The following is an 18,561-nucleotide window of genomic DNA, read 5'->3' on the forward strand; positions in this document are numbered from 1 at the left end:
CCTGAGCAAGGCCCGGTGCTGAAGGGTCTGCTGCAGGGTGAGGTGTGTGGCAGGCCACTGTGGTCCCAGGTGGGCCATGGCATGTGGACAGAAAGGCCAGGATGCTGGACAGTGTGGCGCAGGCTCTTCGCAGTCATTGTCTTCCACTCTTGTATTTACTGAAGAGGCTCAGTCACCATCTGAGAGTCAGGTCGGGAGGAGATGTTGGAGGTGTGAACATAGAGGAGGAAGCAGGAAAAGAGGTGAACTCATCACCAAGGAGAGTGGGAGAGGTGAGGCTGGCCGTGGAAGGATACCCGAAGCCGTGCGGCTTCATGTGAGCACTTTCATAATTCCCGCCTAGAGACCCACGTGGGCAGCCCAGGGAGAAAGTGGTGGTTGGGCAGGGCCCCTCTGTGCTGGCAGCTGCCATCTGGTGCTCTGCGGGCAGCTGGTAATACTCTGCTTACTCAGGGAGTGCGTGGAAGGGGGAAGTGAAGGAGGGAGGGAAGTTCGGGACTTCCGGGCCGCCTCCAACGTCACGCCTACCGCTCCTGTTTCCTCTCCTCTGCCAGAGTTTCACATAGGGCTGCACCTACCTTTGCCAGAGCTTGGGAAATGTTTTTAGTTAGGTGACTTTGCCACATGTGAGTGTTGTACTGATGAGGGTTGAGTCTCATCAGAGGCCAGGGGTTGGACAAGTGCGGCCCTGGGCCTGGGTGTGTTTCCGTACAGTCTGGCTGCTTTCGTGCCTCCAGGCAGAGGTGAGTGGTTGCATCAGAGACTTTATGGCCCACAAGGCCTGAAATATTTACTCTCTGGCCCTTAGAGACAACATTTGCTGACCCCGTCACAGGAAGAAGAAGAGAGGCCAGGAAAGGTGGTGGGGTCACTGGGCAGCATGGAGGGCCCTTGTTGTTGTTCATGTGGAGAGAGGCCGGCTGGAGTGAGAATTGTTTATGGAGAGAGGCCGGCTAGAGTGAGAATCATTTGTCTTGAAAATGAGTGTGTGAGTTTCAAAAGTGAACCTCTTCTGTTCACTTTTGCTTGTTTTTGAAAACCTCCATCAGGGAGTGTTGAAGTGAGGCCAGTCGACACAGCTGTATTGAGGGCTGGTTGCATCAGGAATTCCAGCAATACCAGAGAAGGGCGAGGGGCTTTGAAAGTATCTGGGGGAGAGGGTGGTGTACAGACGTTACAGACGCTAAGCTGCTCAATGGAGGAAGGCAGGACAGAGGGCAGCGAGTGACTGTGGTTGGTGGTTATACGGTCGGTAGCCCACAGGCCTCAGTGGGCTTGAAGTTTCCGTGGGAACCAAGGTGCTACAGAGGTGGGGAGCTGGGGGGGAGTGGTTGGCCAGGGGAGGCTGGGCCAGAGGTTCTGGAAAGGATCCAGGTTCTGGGTGATGATGAGATCTGGGCTGTGGCTGTGTGTGTGAATGGCTGAGATGGGCTGGGACCATGGTGGGACCATGGGAGGAGAGTGGCGGGAGGAGTTCAGAGGCCGTGATCCCAAACGGACATGAGAGTCACCCCAAATGATGGCAGAGGCACAGCTGGAGAGAGTGCAGGGAGCCCGGAGCCCAGCCCCCAGCTTCAGTGGTGCAGGGAGTGCAGAGGGACACTTAGAGCCAGGTCTCGGGTGGGGGAGGAGACGAGCACTCCCAGAAGAGGATGGAGCTGTGGGAGTTGGCTGACGGCAGACACGACCCACTGGGAGCAGCGGGGACGGTTTTGGGGGTGGGAGAGTCAGAAGAGCAGTGGGATGAGCGGGAACCCTTGAGTCTTGGTTTGTTGTGCTGGCGGAGCGACACAAGCAGGCACACGGGGCGAGGGGAGGGATTTTGATGCCCAGCTGCCAAGGCAGACGGTGATGGTGAGGCTGGGAGCCTGGCCCGGGCCCACCCCCGCCCTGCCTCTGTGTCCCCTCCCAGCAAAGCTCGGAGGCACGGCTGTTGGATTTGCTATCACCAGTTCCTTTTTCTCCTGAAGCCATCCAGCCAGGTTTCGGCTCTCGGGGCCCCTTAGAGGCAGCTCCTGCCGAGGCCAATGGAGACCGCTGGAGCTGCCTCCGGAGGCCTGACCCTCCGGCTTCTCTCAGAGTGTCTGCAACACTGCTGGTCAGGTGTGCTGGCTCACGCCTGTAATCCCAGCACTTCCGGAGGCCGAGGCGGGCAGACCACTTGAGGGCAGGAGTTCAAGATGAGCTGTGGAAACGTAGGAATACCTTGTCTCTACAAAAAAATGAAAAAAAATTTTAGGCCTATATAGGCTCACACCTATAATCCCAGTACTTTGAGGTCAGGAGTTTGAGAGCAACCTGGCCAATGTGGTGAAACTCCGTCTCTACTAAAAATACAAAAATTAGCCAGGTGTGGTAGCGCACACCTGTAATCCCAGCAACTTGGGAGGCTGAGGCAGGAGAATCGCTTGAACCCAGGAGGGGAGGTTACAGTGAGCCAAGATCATGCCACAGCACTCCATCCTGGGCGACACAGCAAGACTCTGTCTCAAAAAAAACCTTTTTTAAACATTAGCTAAGTGTTACGCTGTGCACCTGTAGTCCCAGCTACTTGGGAGGCTGAGGTGGGAGGATCACTTGAGCCTGGGAGATCAAGACTGCAGTGGGCCGTGACTGTGCCACTCACTGCACTCCGCCCTGGGTGACAGAGTGAGACTGTCTCAAATAAAATAATAAGATGAAATAAAATAATATAGAAAATTAAAAAATAAATTTTTAAGGAAAGAAAATGAGCTGGGTGTGGTAGTGGCACCTGTCGCCCTAGCTACTTGGGAGGCTGAGGTGGGAAGCTCGCAGGCGCCCAGGACTTGGAGGCTGCAGTGAACTATCCCGGCACCACTGTGCTCCAGCCTGAGCGACAAAGCGTGACCCTATCTCGGAAAAAAAGAAAAAAGAAACGCTACCTCCTGCCTCATTGGAGGGGTGCCATCAAGACACACAGTTTCGTACACCACCGAGAAAGAGCAAACTGGACTCCACAGCTCTTGGGGAAAGCCAGAGTCTGTACTGTGCTCTTCAGCCCAGGTCATCAGGTTCTGCAGCTGACACTTCCCCTCACTCCTCTCCTGCCTCAGTGACCTCTGGCTGACCTTGGGCATGCCTGAGCCATGACCTCTGTGCTGTGGCCCTGGCTTTTTCCTCTGCTTAGAACATTGTCCAGGAGCCCTCGCCTCCTCAGGCCTCTGCTCAGGCCTCCCCTTCTCAGAGAGGCTTCCCTGGTGCCCTGGTCCTGACCACCCTCACCCACAGCACCTGCCCCCGTTTCTGCTCTGCTTTCCCATGGCAGCGGCACTGGTGGCGTGCTACACATGTGTGCGTTGCCTGTCCCCTGGTCTGGAGTTTTAATGCATTCTGTGAAGCCTCGTTTTCTTTGTTTCTAGCTGCTGTGTCTCTGGCACCAGAGAACATGGCCTGCTTACCTGCTGAATAGTTGTTGGGGCTGATGTTTTTGAAACTCTCATTCCACCTTTCCGTAGCGCACAGGCGACACCAAGCCCAACTTCTTCCAGGACTGCCTGATGGAGGTGTTTGACAGCCTGGAGCAGCACATCCAGAACCCTCTGGTGCTGCAGTCGATCCTCAGCTTGATGGAGAGGGGCACCATGGTCCTGACCACCAACTACGACAACCTGCTGGAGATCTTTGGCCAGCAGCAGAACAAGCCCATGGAGTCTCTGGACTTGAAGGACAAGACGAAGGTATGGGCTGGGGGCACGGGTGGGCTGTGCGTGTGTGGAAGCTCCGTGGGTTAGAAGCAGCTTTCACTGTATAGCAGTGAATTAATAATCAAGGAGCCAGGTGTGGTGGAGCCTGCCTGCAGTCCTAGCTACTGGGGAGGCCGAGGTTGGGAAGATGACTTGAGCCCAGGAGCTGAAATGAGCTATGATCATGCCATTGTATTCCAGCCAGCCTGCGTGCCAGAGTGAGACCCTTTATCCTAAAAAAAAGTACTAATGGGAGGTGGCACACTGGCAGCCTCTGGAATACTGTGCTCCACGGGAAAGCCAGATGCTAGGACTAAAAAGGCCGAGCTGGCCTCTCCCCAGGGCCGCTGGGAAACGACGGGCCAGTGTTCTGTGCGTCTCAAGACTTCATATTTCCTGCTTTTATTTTTTATTTTCAGAGACAGGGTCTTGCCGTGTTGCTCAGACTGGAGTGCAGTGGCACAATCGTAGCTCCTAGTGTAATTTATTTAGGCCATTCTTACGCTGCTGTATAAGAAATACCTGAGGCCAGCCGTGGTTGCTCATGCCTGTAATCCCAGCACTTTGTGAGGCTAAGTTGGGTGGATCCCTTCAGCCCAAGAGGTCAAGGCCAGCCTGGCCAACATGGCAAAACCCTGTCTTTACTAAAAATACAAAAATTAGCTGGGCATGGTGGTGCATGCCTTCCCAGTGGCTGTGTATGGAGTACCCATTTCCTGTATCTTGCCAACACATGGTGTTATTAAAAAACAAAATGAAATACACTTTGTCCATTTGATAGGTGAAAAATTTAAACATTGATTTCTTTTAAGGTTGAGCATGGTTTCGTTGTGACTGTCGATATTTCTTTTATGACATGCTTGGGACCTTTGTGCATCCGCTTATGTTCCTCGTACTGAGACTGCCGCCTGTGTTGTCTGGGCTGCCTTGTGAGAGGAGGCCCTGGCCCTGCTCTGGACAAAAACTCAATTACACAGAGATGATCTCTCGGTGTCAGTGTGAGGGCTGGGCTCAGCTGCAGCCCCTGGTCCCCTCCTGCCCTGCGCGGTGCATACGGGCAGGGCATCTACTCCTGCCAGCAGTGCCATGGGATAGACACCTGCTCTCTGTGTCTGAGCCACACGGTCGCCACGGCTGAGGCTTGCTGTGGTCATTGTCTCTGGAAATGAATGGCCAGTTGCATAAACAGAACTGCCAGCTGGCTCAGTGCCCAGTGATGACGGCGGGGCTCTCGGTGTTTGTGTCCGTTGTCCTGCTGCTGTGCAGGCCGTGGGGTGAAGAAGACACTGACCTGCTGGGCATCTTTATGAGGTCCAGCGTTCTGCGTCTTGAACGGAAAGGAATGTGCTTAGCCGTTTGATAAATACTTTTCTTCATATATATGTGTGTGTGTATGAGTGTGTGTGTGTGATATATATGTGTGATATATTTGTGATACAGATATTTTCTGGGCGTTTAGAAGTAATACAGAAATAGTAGTAATTAAAATATATAACTTAGAAGTGAAAATCCTCATAACGCACCTAAAGTAATCACTTTTAACAGTTTGCTGTAATCTCAGGTGTTAAAGATACTTTCTGGCCGGGCGCGGTGGCTCAAGCCTGTAATCCCAGCACTTTGGGAGGCCGAGGCGGGCGGATCACGAGGTCGAGAGATCGAGACCATCCTGGTCAACATGGTGAAACCCCGTCTCTACTAAACATACAAAAACTAGCTGGGCGTGGTGGTGTGTGCCTGTAATCCCAGCTACTTAGGAGGCTGAGGCAGGAGAATTGCCTGAGCCCAGGAGGTGGAGGTTGCGGTGAGCCGAGATCGCGCCATTGCACTCCAGCCTGGGTAACAAGAGTGAAACTCCGTCTCAAAAAAAAAAAAAAAAAAGATACTTTCTGTGTAACTGTCTGTCTTTAAATAAGTTCTTTTTTCCTGAGATGGGGTTCTCATGTTGTTGCCTAGGCTGGTCTTGAACTCCTGAGCTCGAGCAATGTCCTGCCTTGGCCCCCTGAGTAGCTGGGATGATAGGCATGAGCTACCATGCCCAGCTGAAGCAGCTCTTTTGCTGTCATGGCACCAGCATGGCTGATGCTGACAGCGATCCTCGCTCGGGTTTTTTTTTTTTTTTTTTGAGACGGAGTTTTGCTCTTGTTACCCAGGCTGGAGTGCAATGGCGCGATCTCGGCTCACCGCAACCTCTGCCTCCTGGGCTCAGGCAATTCTCCTGCCTCAGCCTCCCGAGTAGCTGGGATTACAGGCACGCGCCACCACGCCCAGCTAGTTTTTTGTATTTTTAGTAGAGACGGGGTTTCACCATGTTGACCAGGATGGTCTCGATCTCTTGACCTCGTGATCCACCCGCCTCGGCCTCCCAAAGTGCTGGGATTACAGGCGTGAGCCACCGCGCCCGGCCTCTCTCGGGTTTTGAAGGCGTGATTGTTCTGCCACGGGGCGGGAGTGACTGGCGCTCACAGCCGAGTCTCTCTTAGGTTTCGAAGGTGTAATGGTTGAAGTGAAGCATCTCTGATTCTTTCCAAGATCGGCTTAAAAACTGTGAATTGAATTGAAATACTTTCTATCTCTTTGTAATAGTTTAAGGACGTTTTCCTTTGTCTTGACTCTTGACAGGTCCTCCAGTGGGCGAGAGGACACATCAAGTACGGCGTCCTTCACATTCACGGCCTCTACACAGACCCCTGTGGGCTGGTGTTGGATCCGTCGGGGTATAAAGATGTCACCCAGGACCCGGAAGTCATGGTAGGGTCCGTCCTAATTAGCACTGGTGCATCCTCTGGGGAATTTGTGGTGACCCCTGGCCATTTGGCTGCAGTCGGAGGGGCATCTCGGGCTCCAGGCCACCGCTCCTTCAGGTCGCTCCTTCACACGGTTGCTGAGGGAGGGGCCGCATCTCTTCTTCTCTCTGTCTCTGGGCCCTGCATGGTGCCTCCATGTTGAATAGATGCTCAGCGAACATTTGCTGGAGGAAGGAATCTATGATTCCTTTAAAAGCATAGGTCTGACCTTACCCTCTCCAAAAGCCCCAGCCGTTCTGTGGTTCTCACCTGCCCAGGTATACAGTGAAACTCCTCAGCATGACATACAGGGCCCTGTGCAGTCTAGAATGTTCTCCACTTCTCTCTGTTCCATGCATCTTCTGGTCTGAAATGCTCTGCTCTCCTTCCTGTAGTTTTATTTTTATTTTGTTTGTTTATTTATGTATTTGAGTTGGAGTATTGCTCTGTTGCCCAGGCTAGCATGCAGTGGTGTGATCTGGGCTCACTACAGCCTCCACCTCCTGGATTCAAGTGATTCTCCTCCTCCAGCCTCCTGAGTAGCTGGGATTATAGGCATGCGCTACCACGCCTGGCTAATTTTTGTGTTTTTCAGTAGGTACGGGGTTTCACCATGTTGGTCAGGCTGGTCTTGAACTCCTGACCTTGTGATCCACCCGCTTTGGCCTCCCAAAGTGCTGAGATTACAGGCATGAGCCACTGTGCCCAGCTCCTTCCTGTAGTTTTAAAGTTTCATTCTTGGCCTGGCATAGTGGCTCAGGCCTGTAATCCCAGCGCTTTGTCAGGCCAAGGCAGGAGGATCCCTGGAGTCCAGGAGGGAGAGGCTGCAGTGAGCTGGGATCACACCACTGCACTGCAGCCTGGGCAACAGAGTGATACCTCGTTTCTAAAAAAAAAATAAAAGTAAATAAAACTTCATTCTCTATGAGGCTTTTTTTTTCTTCTTAAATAGACAAGGTCTTGCTCTGTGGCCCAGGCTGAAGTTCAGTGGCATGATCAAAGCTCACTGCAGCCTTGAACTCCTGGGCCCGAGGATCCTTCTGCCTTAGTCTCCCAAGAACCTGGGATTGCAGGTGTGCACCCCCACTCCCGGCTGTGAGGCCTTCTTGATTCCCTGGACACGGTGAAGTGTGGACAGCGTGCTTCTGTTACGCACTGAGAAACTTGGTGTCTCTGTGGATTCCCACGGGAGCACACAGCCAGGTGTTCTGTTCCTCAGGGCTCCCGCCTGGGCCTGTGTCATGCTGTGGCAGGTGTCAGTAAGATGAGTGATTAGGCAGATGCTTCTCAGTTGCACAATTAATACTGCTTGGTTATAGGAAATACCTGTGCTGAAATTGAGTCTCTCTGAGGTATTTGGTTAGCTGAATTGGTGAGTCTCTGCTGCTTGCCTGAGTGACCCTACACAATCTGCTTTCCCTGTGCCCATCCACCTCCTCGGTCCCTGTCACTGATCCCCTCCCCAGCTCTCCTGCCCTCATTCGCAGTACCCTCTCCTGTTGACCCCCCCTCCCAGCCCCTGCAGGAGTTCCCACATATGACCCATTGAGGTAGACATTAGTTTTAGGGTGTTGCATGTGCATAATCCTGAACTGAAAACATTCGAATGTCCCCATTTATGTTTTAGTCATTTAAAGTTGTACCTAATTTGAGAAAATTTGAATTGGGTGATTGCCCTGGCGGGTGGGCGAGGTGGGCGATGGATTGGCCTTGCTGCAAGGGGCGTGCGCACTGCCGCCCACCTCAGCCAAAGACCAGGTGCCCCAGCTCAGGTGGGGAGACGCGGGCTCAGCCCAGCTTTGGTTTTTGCCGCCACAGGCTGCTGCTGTGGGGTGACTTGAGTGCCATGTTGGGAGAGGATCCTGTCCTTCCATGTTCCTCAGTGTGGCCCTGGGAACAGCGTGTCGGGGGCAGTGATTGAAAAGCACACGCGTGTGACTTGGTTAGTCGTAAGCTCTTGCTGTCTTTCAGATGAGTACCTGATTTCTTCATTGGCTTTTTCTAGGAAGTCCTCCAGAACTTATACCGTACCAAGTCTTTTCTGTTTGTGGGCTGTGGAGAGACCCTTCGTGATCAGATATTCCAGGCCCTCTTTCTTTACTCTGTGCCGAATAAGGTGGATTTGGAGCACTACATGCTTGTGCTGAAGGAGAATGAAGACCATTTCTTTAAGCATCAGGCAGATATGCTTTTGCATGGAATCAAAGTTGTATCCTACGGGGACTGTTTTGACTATTTTCCAGGATATGTGCAAGACCTTGCCACTCAGATCTGCAGACAGCGAAGCCCAGGTACAGATTCTGCCTTCACTTTTTTTTTTTTTTTTTTTTTTTCCCTTGAGACTTGAGCCTCACTCTGTTGCCCAGGCTGGAGTGCAATAGGATGATCTTGGCTCACTGCAACCTCTGCCTTCTGGGTTCAAGTGATTCTCCTGCCTTCCAAGTAACTGGGATTACAGGCATGTGCCACCATGCCCGACTAATCTTGTATTTTTAGTAGTGACCGTGTTTCCCCATGTTGGCCAAGCTGGTCTCGAACTCCTGACCTCAGGTGATCCACCTGCTTCAGCCTCCCAAAGTGCTGGGATGACAGGTGTGAGCCACTGCGCCTGGCCTGTCTTCACTTTTCAAGTACAAAACTCATAGGGCTCTTTTAGTTGTTTCTTTCTCTTTTTGAGGTAATTCACATACCCATAAAATTCACCAATCTTCCTGTTATTATTTTTTCAAACTGCCTCTGTAATTTAAAATTAGAAGATTGAAGTGATTGGTGTCCTAGTGACAAGTCTGTAATTAAACTTTAACTCCAGGCTGGGCTTGGTGGCTCACACCTGTAATCCCACCGTTTTGGAAGGCTGGGGCAGGAGGATTGTTTGAGCTCAAGAGTTAAAGACCAGCCTGGGCAACATAGGGAGATCTGGTCTCTACAAAAAACATTTTTAAAAAAATGAGCTGGGTGTGTGGTGGTGCACATCTGTGGGCCCACCTATGTGAGATGCTCAGGTGGGAGGATTGCTTGAGCCCAGGCGTTCCAGGCTATAGCAAGCTGTGATCAGGCCACTGCATCCCAGGCTGGGCACTGGAGCAAGAGCTGCCTGAGGAGGACGAGCTTTGGCGTTTCGGCTCCACTGACTGCTTTTCTTTCTCCTCCAGATGCCGATGGAGTGGACAGCACTACATTCTTGGGTAAAGCAGATCTTTCTTCTCGCCAGCCTGTGTTTTGCCTACACACGCCATTGTCTCCTGTCACTCACTGTAAAATCATAAACATTTGTTTTTCACGTTAAATGATTAGCCTGTATTAAGACAGCCCCACTGAAGATGATACATCGGCATGCCTTAGCATGGCCCTCCCACACCAAGAGACGAAAAGCCATCCCTTTGAGGAGGGGGCACAGCCGAATCACGTGGGCCAGCTGGCTCCTGAGAATAATTTCTTGCCCTAGAAGCAAGAGCGACAGGGGAGTTGGAACAGCAGGCTCTGTTTGTGTGGTACCGTGTGGTGCAAGATGCCGTCCGTGCCTTAGAAGGACCCAGCTCCTGAGAAATTCTCATTGCAGGGGTCTGAGCTTTCACACAGAATCTTTTGTATTTCCTACTCATTTGAAATGTGAATACTTTTCTCACGGGGCTCAATTCTGTCCGTTTATAAATTAACAAGACTCAGTGGCTGTGAGTGCCGCGTGCACCCCCCACCCCGCCCCTTGTGTGTGAAGTGGGCACCAGGTGTTTTTCCTCTTGCTGAGTCATTTGGGTAAAAGGGGCCCTTGTCGGCGGTGCGGAGGCCCATCTTCCCAGTGCGTTCACCGATGAGAAAATGCGCTTCGGTATGGGGGCCGCTGGCATCGCATCCGTGTTGGTGGTGCGGGAAGTATCAGAGCAGCGCAGTCAGCTTCCTATTGCCTGCTACGCCCGTGTGAACGGACATCTTTATTATAGTGGGTTTCTGAAATGCGACTCTGGGAACCGTGGTTTCTTTTGAAAGCAGCAGTAATGTGGCGGAGACCGTCTGTAGCACGGGGTAACGTTGGTTTGGCCAGTGCTTCAGGAAGGCCGCATCTACGACTGTGCCTTGGCGGGTGGATTCTAAATCAACAAGCTTCTTACGAAGTTTCCTCTTCCAGGTAAAACATGCCAGGACTGTGCAAAGAGGAAGTCGGAAGAGAATGGAATTGAAGTTTCAAAAAAACTCAGACGACCAGATACTGGTACTGTGGCTTTCCTTTTGTGGGGAGCTGCCTAAGGTCTGGCTTGTTGGCAGGCGTCTTCGGGGGCAGTGCCACAGCCTAAGGCCCCAGGCCCGAGTGGGAGGTGCATACACTCTGTCAGGGCCACAGGGCACGGGAGGCTTGGCGGAGAACGTGACTTGTCACCCCAACCCCATTCCAGCTCCCCAGAGGGAAATGTCTGTTGATTAGTTATGTCACGGGAGTGCGGCAGGCAGAAGGGTGCTCTCTCCAAAACGGAAAGTTTCAGAAGGTGAATAAAAAGTGCGCAGATCAGGTCAGGTCAGCTCAGTGCAGTTCCGCAGAGTGAACTCTGGCATCCAATCACACCCAGTTCTGGAAGCAGCCATGCCACGACCCGTTTGCCACTCTGCAGCCTCCCCGGCCCCAGGGTGACCACTAGCCTGGTTCATGCCACCCAGGTCTCTGGAGAAAGCCACTTTAAATCCTTTGAGTTTTGTTGCCTCTGTGACAGGCTAGGATTTCAGTGACTGAACGCTGTCCAAACAGCGAGTTTGAATAGGCCTCTCTGCTGAGCCGGGAAGGGCCGCCTCGCTGGCTGGGGCCGGCCCCTCCGCCTGCGCCCTCCGCCGCCGCCTCCTGCCAGGTGCGGCTGGTGCCGTGTGTCCCTTCTCATCCTTTACGTAACATACTTAAGCCACGCTTCCCACTGAAGCCCGCGCTGGACGGGCCCCCGCTTCCGTGTCCCGCCCTAGAACCCGCCGCTTCTGTGTTGTGCCCGTCTCTGTGGGGTCGGGACCAAAGGGAAGGGAGACCCCCCGTCCGTCTGTGGTGTGTGGAAGCCGGAAAGCAAGAGCGCCGACCTGACGGAAACGCTGTCCGCGTTCTTCCCCGCCCGGCCGCCGCGTGGCCGTGTCCGTGGGCCCGGGGCCACCGCGCCTGCCCCAGTGGCGCATTCTGGACGCGTTCTCGACGCCAGCGCCGAGTGTGGCTTGTTCCTTACACGCCTTCTCGTGTTTCTTACCGTTTCTCGCCGCGGCCTGGAGATGTGTGTCACTTCTGACTTTTTGAGGAATTCTTAGGTTCTTCCTTCCCCTTTGTTTTTCAAAAAATCACATTTCCCAATATTCTTTTTTTTTTTTTTTTTTGAGACAGAGTTTCGCTCTTGTTACCCAGGCTGGAGTGCAATGGCGCGATCTCCGCTCACCGCAACCTCCGCCTCCTGGGTTCAGGCAATTCTCCTGCCTCAGCCTCCTGAGTAGCTGGGATTACAGGCATGCGCCATCATGCCCAGCTAGTTTTTTGTATTTTTAGTAGAGACGGGGTTTCACCATGTTGACCAGGTTGGTCTCGATCTCTCGACCTTGTGATCCACCCACCTCGGCCTCCCAAAGTGCTGGGATTACAGGCTTGAGCCACCGCGCCCGGCCTCCAATATTCTTAAATGTGTGCATTCCAGAGCTGAGTAGAAGAGTTTCTAAACGTGTGTCCCTTCTCTTCGTCCCGCCCGCCCGCCTCTCCCGGGCACCTCCCGGCCGGCCGCCTCGCCAGCGGCCCTGCGTCCTGGAGACGGAGGCCCGGCGCTCGCTGGTTCTTGGCCTCCCTGCTCCGGGTCCGGCCTGCTGCTGCCTCCCGAGGCCGATTCTGCAGACCCGGGCGTGGGGTCGCCTCCTGAGCACCGCGTGCCTGCAGGCGGCTGTGCCGTCCTCATGCCCGGCGGTGGTTTGGGCTTGGGATCCTTGGGTATGATTTCCCCGGACTCCACTGTCTGAAGACCAGGTTTCCTGTGAAGAGGGTCGGATGGGAACCTGGTTCCCAGTGCTTTGAAGATGCCTGTTGCTTTTTTTCCTGGGAGTTTTTAGGATCTTCTTTTCCCTTGATGTTCAGATACTCAGTGAGAATGAGGGCGGAAATCTTTCTTGCCTGCCTTACGCGGGTGTTCTCTTCTTCCATTTCTCCTGGAACAGTCTGCTTCTCTCCTTTCTAGGATCCTAGTTGGGATCTCCTGGGTTGATTTCCACTGTCTTGTACATTTTCTCTGATGTCTCTTAATACTCATTTTTTCATACCTCCTGGGGGATTCTCAGATGATGCTCTAGTCCTTGGGTTACATTTCTCCTTTGCCTGTGATCTTGTTTCTGAGAGCTCTGATTTTCTTAGTTACCCTTTCTCAGCATCTGCTTCCTTTGGCTGTGAGAACTCTCGAGACGGAAGTCCACCTTCTTATCTGATCCTGCTACATTCCTGAAAACGTTGGGAGAAAGGATTTTCATACAACAGGAGTTTATATTTTATTATATAAGTAACCCCAAGTAAAACACTCTTAAATACCTATATAGCAGTCCACCGAAAATTTCTGAGAGCTATGAAGCATCCAGCTTACTCAATTACCTCTTCACTGAACATTGAAATCCTTCAGTGGGTGTGTTGGAGCAGTATTGTGTCCCTGTGTGCCCTTCAGCACCACAGGGACCACGTGCAACAGTACATGTTACAAAGATTCATAGTGAATGCAAACTGAGTTGAAAAAAACAAGGCAGTTGTAAAAGGGCCACTTTCAGAGTGAATCACAGCGCAAGGAGGGCTGGCGGCAGGGGGTGGGGGTGCCACAGTGTGCTGCCGGTCCAGGGGGCAGGGAAGGTGAGAGTGAGCTGGTGTGGTCCTGTGGAAGAGCTGTGAGGGGCAGCTGTCGCAGACTTGGCATCCTCTCGTTTAGTTTTATACAACTTCGCTTGGGCACAGTGGCTCACGCCTGTAATCCCAGCACTTTGGGAGGCCGAGGCTGGCAGATCACCTGAGGTCAGGAGTTTGAGACCAGCCTGGCCAATGTGCTGAAACCCCATCTATACTAAAAACACAAAAATTGCCAGGCGTGGTAGCGCACACCTGTAGTCCCAGCTGCTTGGGAGACTGAGGAAGGGGCATCACTTGAACCAGGGAGGCGGAGGTTGCAGTGAGCCGAGATCGCACCACCGCACTCTCCAGCCTGGGTGACAGAGGGAGACTCCACGTAAAACAAAGTTTTAGACAACTTCAAGTGCACTTGGGGGCACACGCGTTTTAGAGAATTCGATTTTGATGGTGTTTTGGATCAAACTGTTTGAAATCTTTTTGCAAATATTTGGATCGTGAGTTCAGCTGGTAGAACCGTGTATAACTAAGTAAAAACAACAAGACGGGTGTTCTGTGAACCGTTCCTCCGGGAAGGCGGCTCTTCACCACTGCTGTCTTCCGGCTCCTAGTTTTGTTTTCTGCTGACCTGGGCTTCTCCGGTGCCTGCTGACAAGAACGAAGGCCCGGGCGATTTTCCTCCATAGACTGGCTTTCTTCTGTTGTGTGCACGTAGATTTTGTCCCCCGCCCCGTGGCCTACCTCTGCCTGGCGCGCACACCGGGTGCAGGGCCTCCTGCCTGGTCGACTTTGCTACAGAGCACTGGGCGGGTGTGGCCTTCAGTGCCCGTGAGAGCTGTGCTCCTAGACGCCATCCCCTGCACTGCAGCCCCAGCTCTCCCCAGGCAGTCACGTCTCCTCAGGGCGAAGCCCCTGGCCCGTGTCGCACAGAAAGCCTTGTCCTGCACGCGAGAGCGAAGCCACGCCTGGAGAGCCCAGAGCAGCCGACAGCTCGTGCTTCCCATTTCAGCAGGCGCGCTCACTGCGTGTCGAGACTGCCCCATCTTCAGCCCACTAAGAAAGAAAAGAGCATCCGTGTTCAAGGACTGAAGTTCCCACAGATACTTGCAAATGTAATGTCATCGCTTACTTGATCCCCTGATGGTATTGATAATTACACAAGGCCATTTCCAGCTAGCGGCTGGTTTCCATTTTAGAGGGATTTTCAGTCTTCAGCACGTAAGAACAACTGTAAAGCAGTTTCTGAAATAGAAATCTGTAAATAACTTTTTTTAGCTGGACTTTAACCCTTTGGAATTTTGTTCTTTTATTTAAACAGATGATGCTGGAGGGTCTTGAAATACTCAAAGCCAGTAAAACTTGCAGCTTGAAAACCAGCCTTCTGTAACCACCGTGCCCAAACCAAGAGGAATGTACGGAGAACTCCACGTGGATCTGATTGCGAAACACTCACAGACACCGAGCGCGCCACATGGGGGTGCGGCCCTCAGGGTGGGTGAGAGGACTCCCGTGTGTAGACCCGTGCAGGAGGCGACACGGGCACACTTCAGGTGGACTTTGCGAAGACTGATGGACAGCTACCTCCGGGGCCGTAATCGGTGGGAAGGGGTGGAAACCGCTGTCCCCGTTCCCGTCTGACAGGCGCACTTTTGTCAAGGTGGTACTTTTTCCTAATAAAAGGGGAGCGTCAAGACTGTCCAAGCAACCGTAGCTACCAAATTAAAAATAAGGAAAAAAATATATATATATATATACATATAAAAAAATTTTTTTTTGAGACGGAGTCTTGCTCTTTCGCCCAGGCTGGGTTGCACTGGCGTGATCTTGGCTCACTGCAGCTTCCACCTCGTGGGCTCAAGTGATTCTCCTGCTTCAGTGTCCCGAGTAGCTGAGGTGACAGGTGTCTGCCACCACGCTCAGCTAATTTTTGCATTTTTAGTAGAGACAGAGTTTCACCCTGTTGGCCAGGCTGGTCTTGAACTTGACCTCAGATGATCTGCCTGCCTCAGCCTCCCGAAGTGCTGGGATTATAGGCGTGAGCCACTGCGCTGGCGAAATAGACACGTTTTATAATTTTGATGTGGAAACATGTCACTATAGAAAACATTTTAAAGGTATGTTTGTTCCACTGTTAAGTTGTAAAGAATGAATCCACTCGTGAAAATGGTGTTTTTAGAAAGAACACCTGGATCAAAAGGGCTTCTTTGGAATTAGGTCGTTTTAGTAACTTATGTTCCAAAGAAACACAGGTCTGATGTTGCTAAGAACTGTGAAACCGGAAGAGCTGGAGGCCCTTTTCAGAAGTTCAGGCCAGCATTGTGCAGGGCCACTGCGGGACTCACAACCAGGACAGCACAAGGGACGCACGAGACCAGGTTTCAAACACTAAATTCCAAGCTGTGCAAGTCTTGGCTCGCTGCGGTAAGCTGCAGTCTTTCTGTTACTGTTTCCCATGTTAAGGGAGTTTGCACAGAGGGAGGGAGGCAAAACTTGGGAGGGGCCTGCAACACTTGAAACCATTTCAGGGTTCACTCCCATGAAACAGCTGTGCTGGGCACTCTGCTGGGGCCCAGAGAGCTTCCCCAACTGACCTGGCAGAGCTTCCGTGGTGAGGTATGAGCGGCACTAAAGTGGAGGGTTCTCTTTGGAAACAGGCAGCCCTGCCTGGTTTCAGTTTGAGGTCACTTCAATGTGGCATTTCTTACCAAGCCCTGTGACACTCCCCATTGATGACTCACACAGGTACAGAGAAGGTACAGAAGAACAGGAAACAGAAGGATAGGATGCATAGGGACAGAGCCCAGAGACCTGCCCGAGACTTTTTTTTTTCTTTTTGATGCATGGAAAACGCATCTTTTATGCCACTCCGGCCATAAATAAAATGGTCACTTCAACCCTGTGTGCTCAGTGTTTTAGTTACGCCAAGGCTCGCCAGAATGTACTTAATGAGAATTTTTAGCTCGAGTTGCCACCCAAATGTGAAGTCAATTTAATGTTTATTTGAATGTGTTTAAATGTTTTAAAGAGCAAACATAAATGATTTTTTTTTTTTGCAATCAGAGAATATCTGAATCTGAGAGCTGGCCAGACACAGGGTGTAGCAAAACTACAAGCATAGAGGATGCTATGCACTAGGATGGAAAGCTTGTTACAGCCCATTTTAAGAAAAGCTTTGCGTGCTGTGCTGGAGGATGCAGCCATGTTGCTGTACCCCATGGATGCATCTACAGTTCGTTCTGTTGTATGCTCGTTACGGAATGTAAGTTTATTCCAATGCAATCGATAGATTAGAGGCAACTCCAATAAGGCACTTGTGTATAGTTGAGTCAGTGAGAAACATCACATCAGGAGACAACAAAGTTGGCCCTGCTGTTTACTGCCTCAAGCTAGAAGAGCTATTGCATTTAAAAATGGTTACATTTTAAGGCAGGGCATGGTAGCTCATACCTGTAATCCCAGCACTTTTGGGAGGCTGATGTGTGTGGATTACTTGAGGTCAGGGGTTCGAGATTGGCCTGGCCAACATGGTGAAACCCCCATCTCTACTAAAAAATAAAAAAATTAGCCTGGCATGGTGGCGCACACCTGTAGTCCCAGCTACTCAGGAGCCTGAGGCAGGAGAATCGCTTGAACCAGGGAGGCAGAGGTTGCAGTGAGCCGAGACTGTGCCAGTGTGCTCCAGCCTGGGCGACAGAGCAAAACTCTGTCTCAAGAAAAACAGGAGAAGTTCGAGTGTCTCCTGCTGTCTGCAGCTCACGGAGGTCAGCCTTTCTCTGTACCGGAAGTCCCCTCAGGGAAGGAACCCAATCTTTGTGAGATGTAACATCCCCCTCAGAGGACATTCTTCTCGCTACATGAAAGTGTTGTCAGATTCTTTTACTCAGTACAGTGGTGTAGTCTCGGCTCACTGCAACCTCTGCCTCTGGATTCAAGTGATTCTCCTGCCTCAGCCTCCCAAGTGGTTGGGGTTACAGGTGTGCGCCCCCTCATGCCTGGCTAATTTCTGTATTTTTAGTAGAGACAGGGTTTCACCATGGTGACCAGGCTAGTCTTGAACTCCTAAGCCCAAGCAGTCCACCCATCTCAGCCTCCCAAAGTGCTGGGATTATAGGTATGAGCCACCATGCCCAGCCTGTCTTGTTTCATTTTGAAATGGAAATGTACTGAAGGTGCAGCTTTCCTTCACATGACGATGTTTTTAAGTGGTGATGTCAGTTGTCACTTGAGAAACTGTTCTTCAATATTTCCTTAACAGAAATTCTATTCAGAAAAATCCAAATTGCACTGAAACAGGCATCATTCAATTTCACCATTAAACTTTTTTTGGCTTCAAAAATTCTACATTGGAGACATTGGAAATTACAACTCTTTTTTTATTTTTTTCAATACTAACATAGTTTCTCTGAAAAATTTCCCAAAATCCAGCTTCAAAAGTTTAACAATCTTATATATTTAAAACCCAAGAGTAGCTCCCTTAGAGATTACTTGGGTACAAGGCAAGATCAGAGTGAAGATGAAGCAGAATTCAAAATGTTTCCAACCAGACTAGCTTATTTCAAAATAGAAGTTAGAATTATAGTACAAAATTCTACCTTTTCTCTTTTTTAAAACTCACTGAACACCAGCTCTCACGGAAAACTCCCTACTAGAATGGGGTGTGAACACTCAAAAGAGGTGAGCCACAGCCTCTCTGGCTAGAACTACTAAGGGTTCTCTTAAGGGGCGCCCAGGCTGGTCCTGCTTGCTCCAGAAGTCTGCAGTGGAGGAGCTGTTTGAGTATTAGAGTGGGAACTGAAGAGTGATCAGGCCGCCGCTTCACGACTGCCCCTAGAGGGACTCTTCGTGCCTCTTGCTGCTTTCTCGGCCTTCAGTGTCTGGATACTGACCAAGATCTAGGGTCAAAATTCGGCTGAACATGCAGTCATCGTACTAAAATGGAGAGAAGACAGTTAAGTTCCCCTGATTATTAAAGTCAAATAAGAGCCATTAGTGAGTCTAGAATTGCATTCAAAGGAATCTTCTTAAACCTAAAAAGGTATCATCTGCATTTACGTTGGTTGTGGGTTTTCTGTTACTGTCTGGTATGAGAATTTCCATTACTCATGCGTTATATTTCCAGGTGGTCCCCTAACATTCTGTAGGCACAGAAGGTAAATTAATTTTTATCTTGGCTTAAAAGAAAATGCAGGAAATAAATCCTAACAACTGTCTAAAACCAAGTGACCTCAACTAGTGTGCTCTACTGAACTAGTTGCTC

General features: G+C 51.2%; 2 protein-coding genes across 20 annotated transcripts in view; one reads left to right on the top strand and one right to left on the bottom strand.

Annotated features, from left to right (window-relative positions):
- The window catches only part of FAM118A (family with sequence similarity 118 member A), a 38,676-nt gene that overhangs the window by 15,444 nt on the left and 4,671 nt on the right, over window positions 1-18,561 (top strand). For 17 of the 18 annotated variants that reach the window (XM_074391194.1, XM_074391188.1, XM_039463252.2 and 14 more), the window contains 6 exons: window positions 3,477-3,698; window positions 6,324-6,452; window positions 8,493-8,778; window positions 9,640-9,672; window positions 10,611-10,694; window positions 14,623-16,198. In XM_074391194.1, coding sequence (XP_074247295.1) covers window positions 3,477-3,698; window positions 6,324-6,452; window positions 8,493-8,778; window positions 9,640-9,672; window positions 10,611-10,694; window positions 14,623-14,642 — 774 coding nt within the window. In that variant the 3' untranslated portion in view covers window positions 14,643-16,198. Of the gene's footprint in view, window positions 1-3,476; window positions 3,699-6,323; window positions 6,453-8,492; window positions 8,779-9,639; window positions 9,673-10,610; window positions 10,695-14,622; window positions 16,199-18,561 lie in introns of those variants that run through there. The other variant, XR_012515506.1, reaches the window with a different exon arrangement.
- Window positions 17,657-18,561, bottom strand: part of SMC1B (structural maintenance of chromosomes 1B) — an 83,073-nt gene continuing 82,168 nt past the window's right edge. For both annotated transcript variants that reach the window (XM_039463154.2, XM_039463153.2), the window contains one exon: window positions 17,657-18,233. In XM_039463154.2, coding sequence (XP_039319088.2) covers window positions 18,132-18,233 — 102 coding nt within the window. In that variant the 3' untranslated portion in view covers window positions 17,657-18,131. The remainder of the gene's footprint in view (window positions 18,234-18,561) is intronic.

Source organism: Saimiri boliviensis, chromosome 21, assembly GCF_048565385.1.
Source record: "Saimiri boliviensis isolate mSaiBol1 chromosome 21, mSaiBol1.pri, whole genome shotgun sequence".
NCBI classification, from domain to species: domain Eukaryota; kingdom Metazoa; phylum Chordata; class Mammalia; order Primates; family Cebidae; genus Saimiri; species Saimiri boliviensis.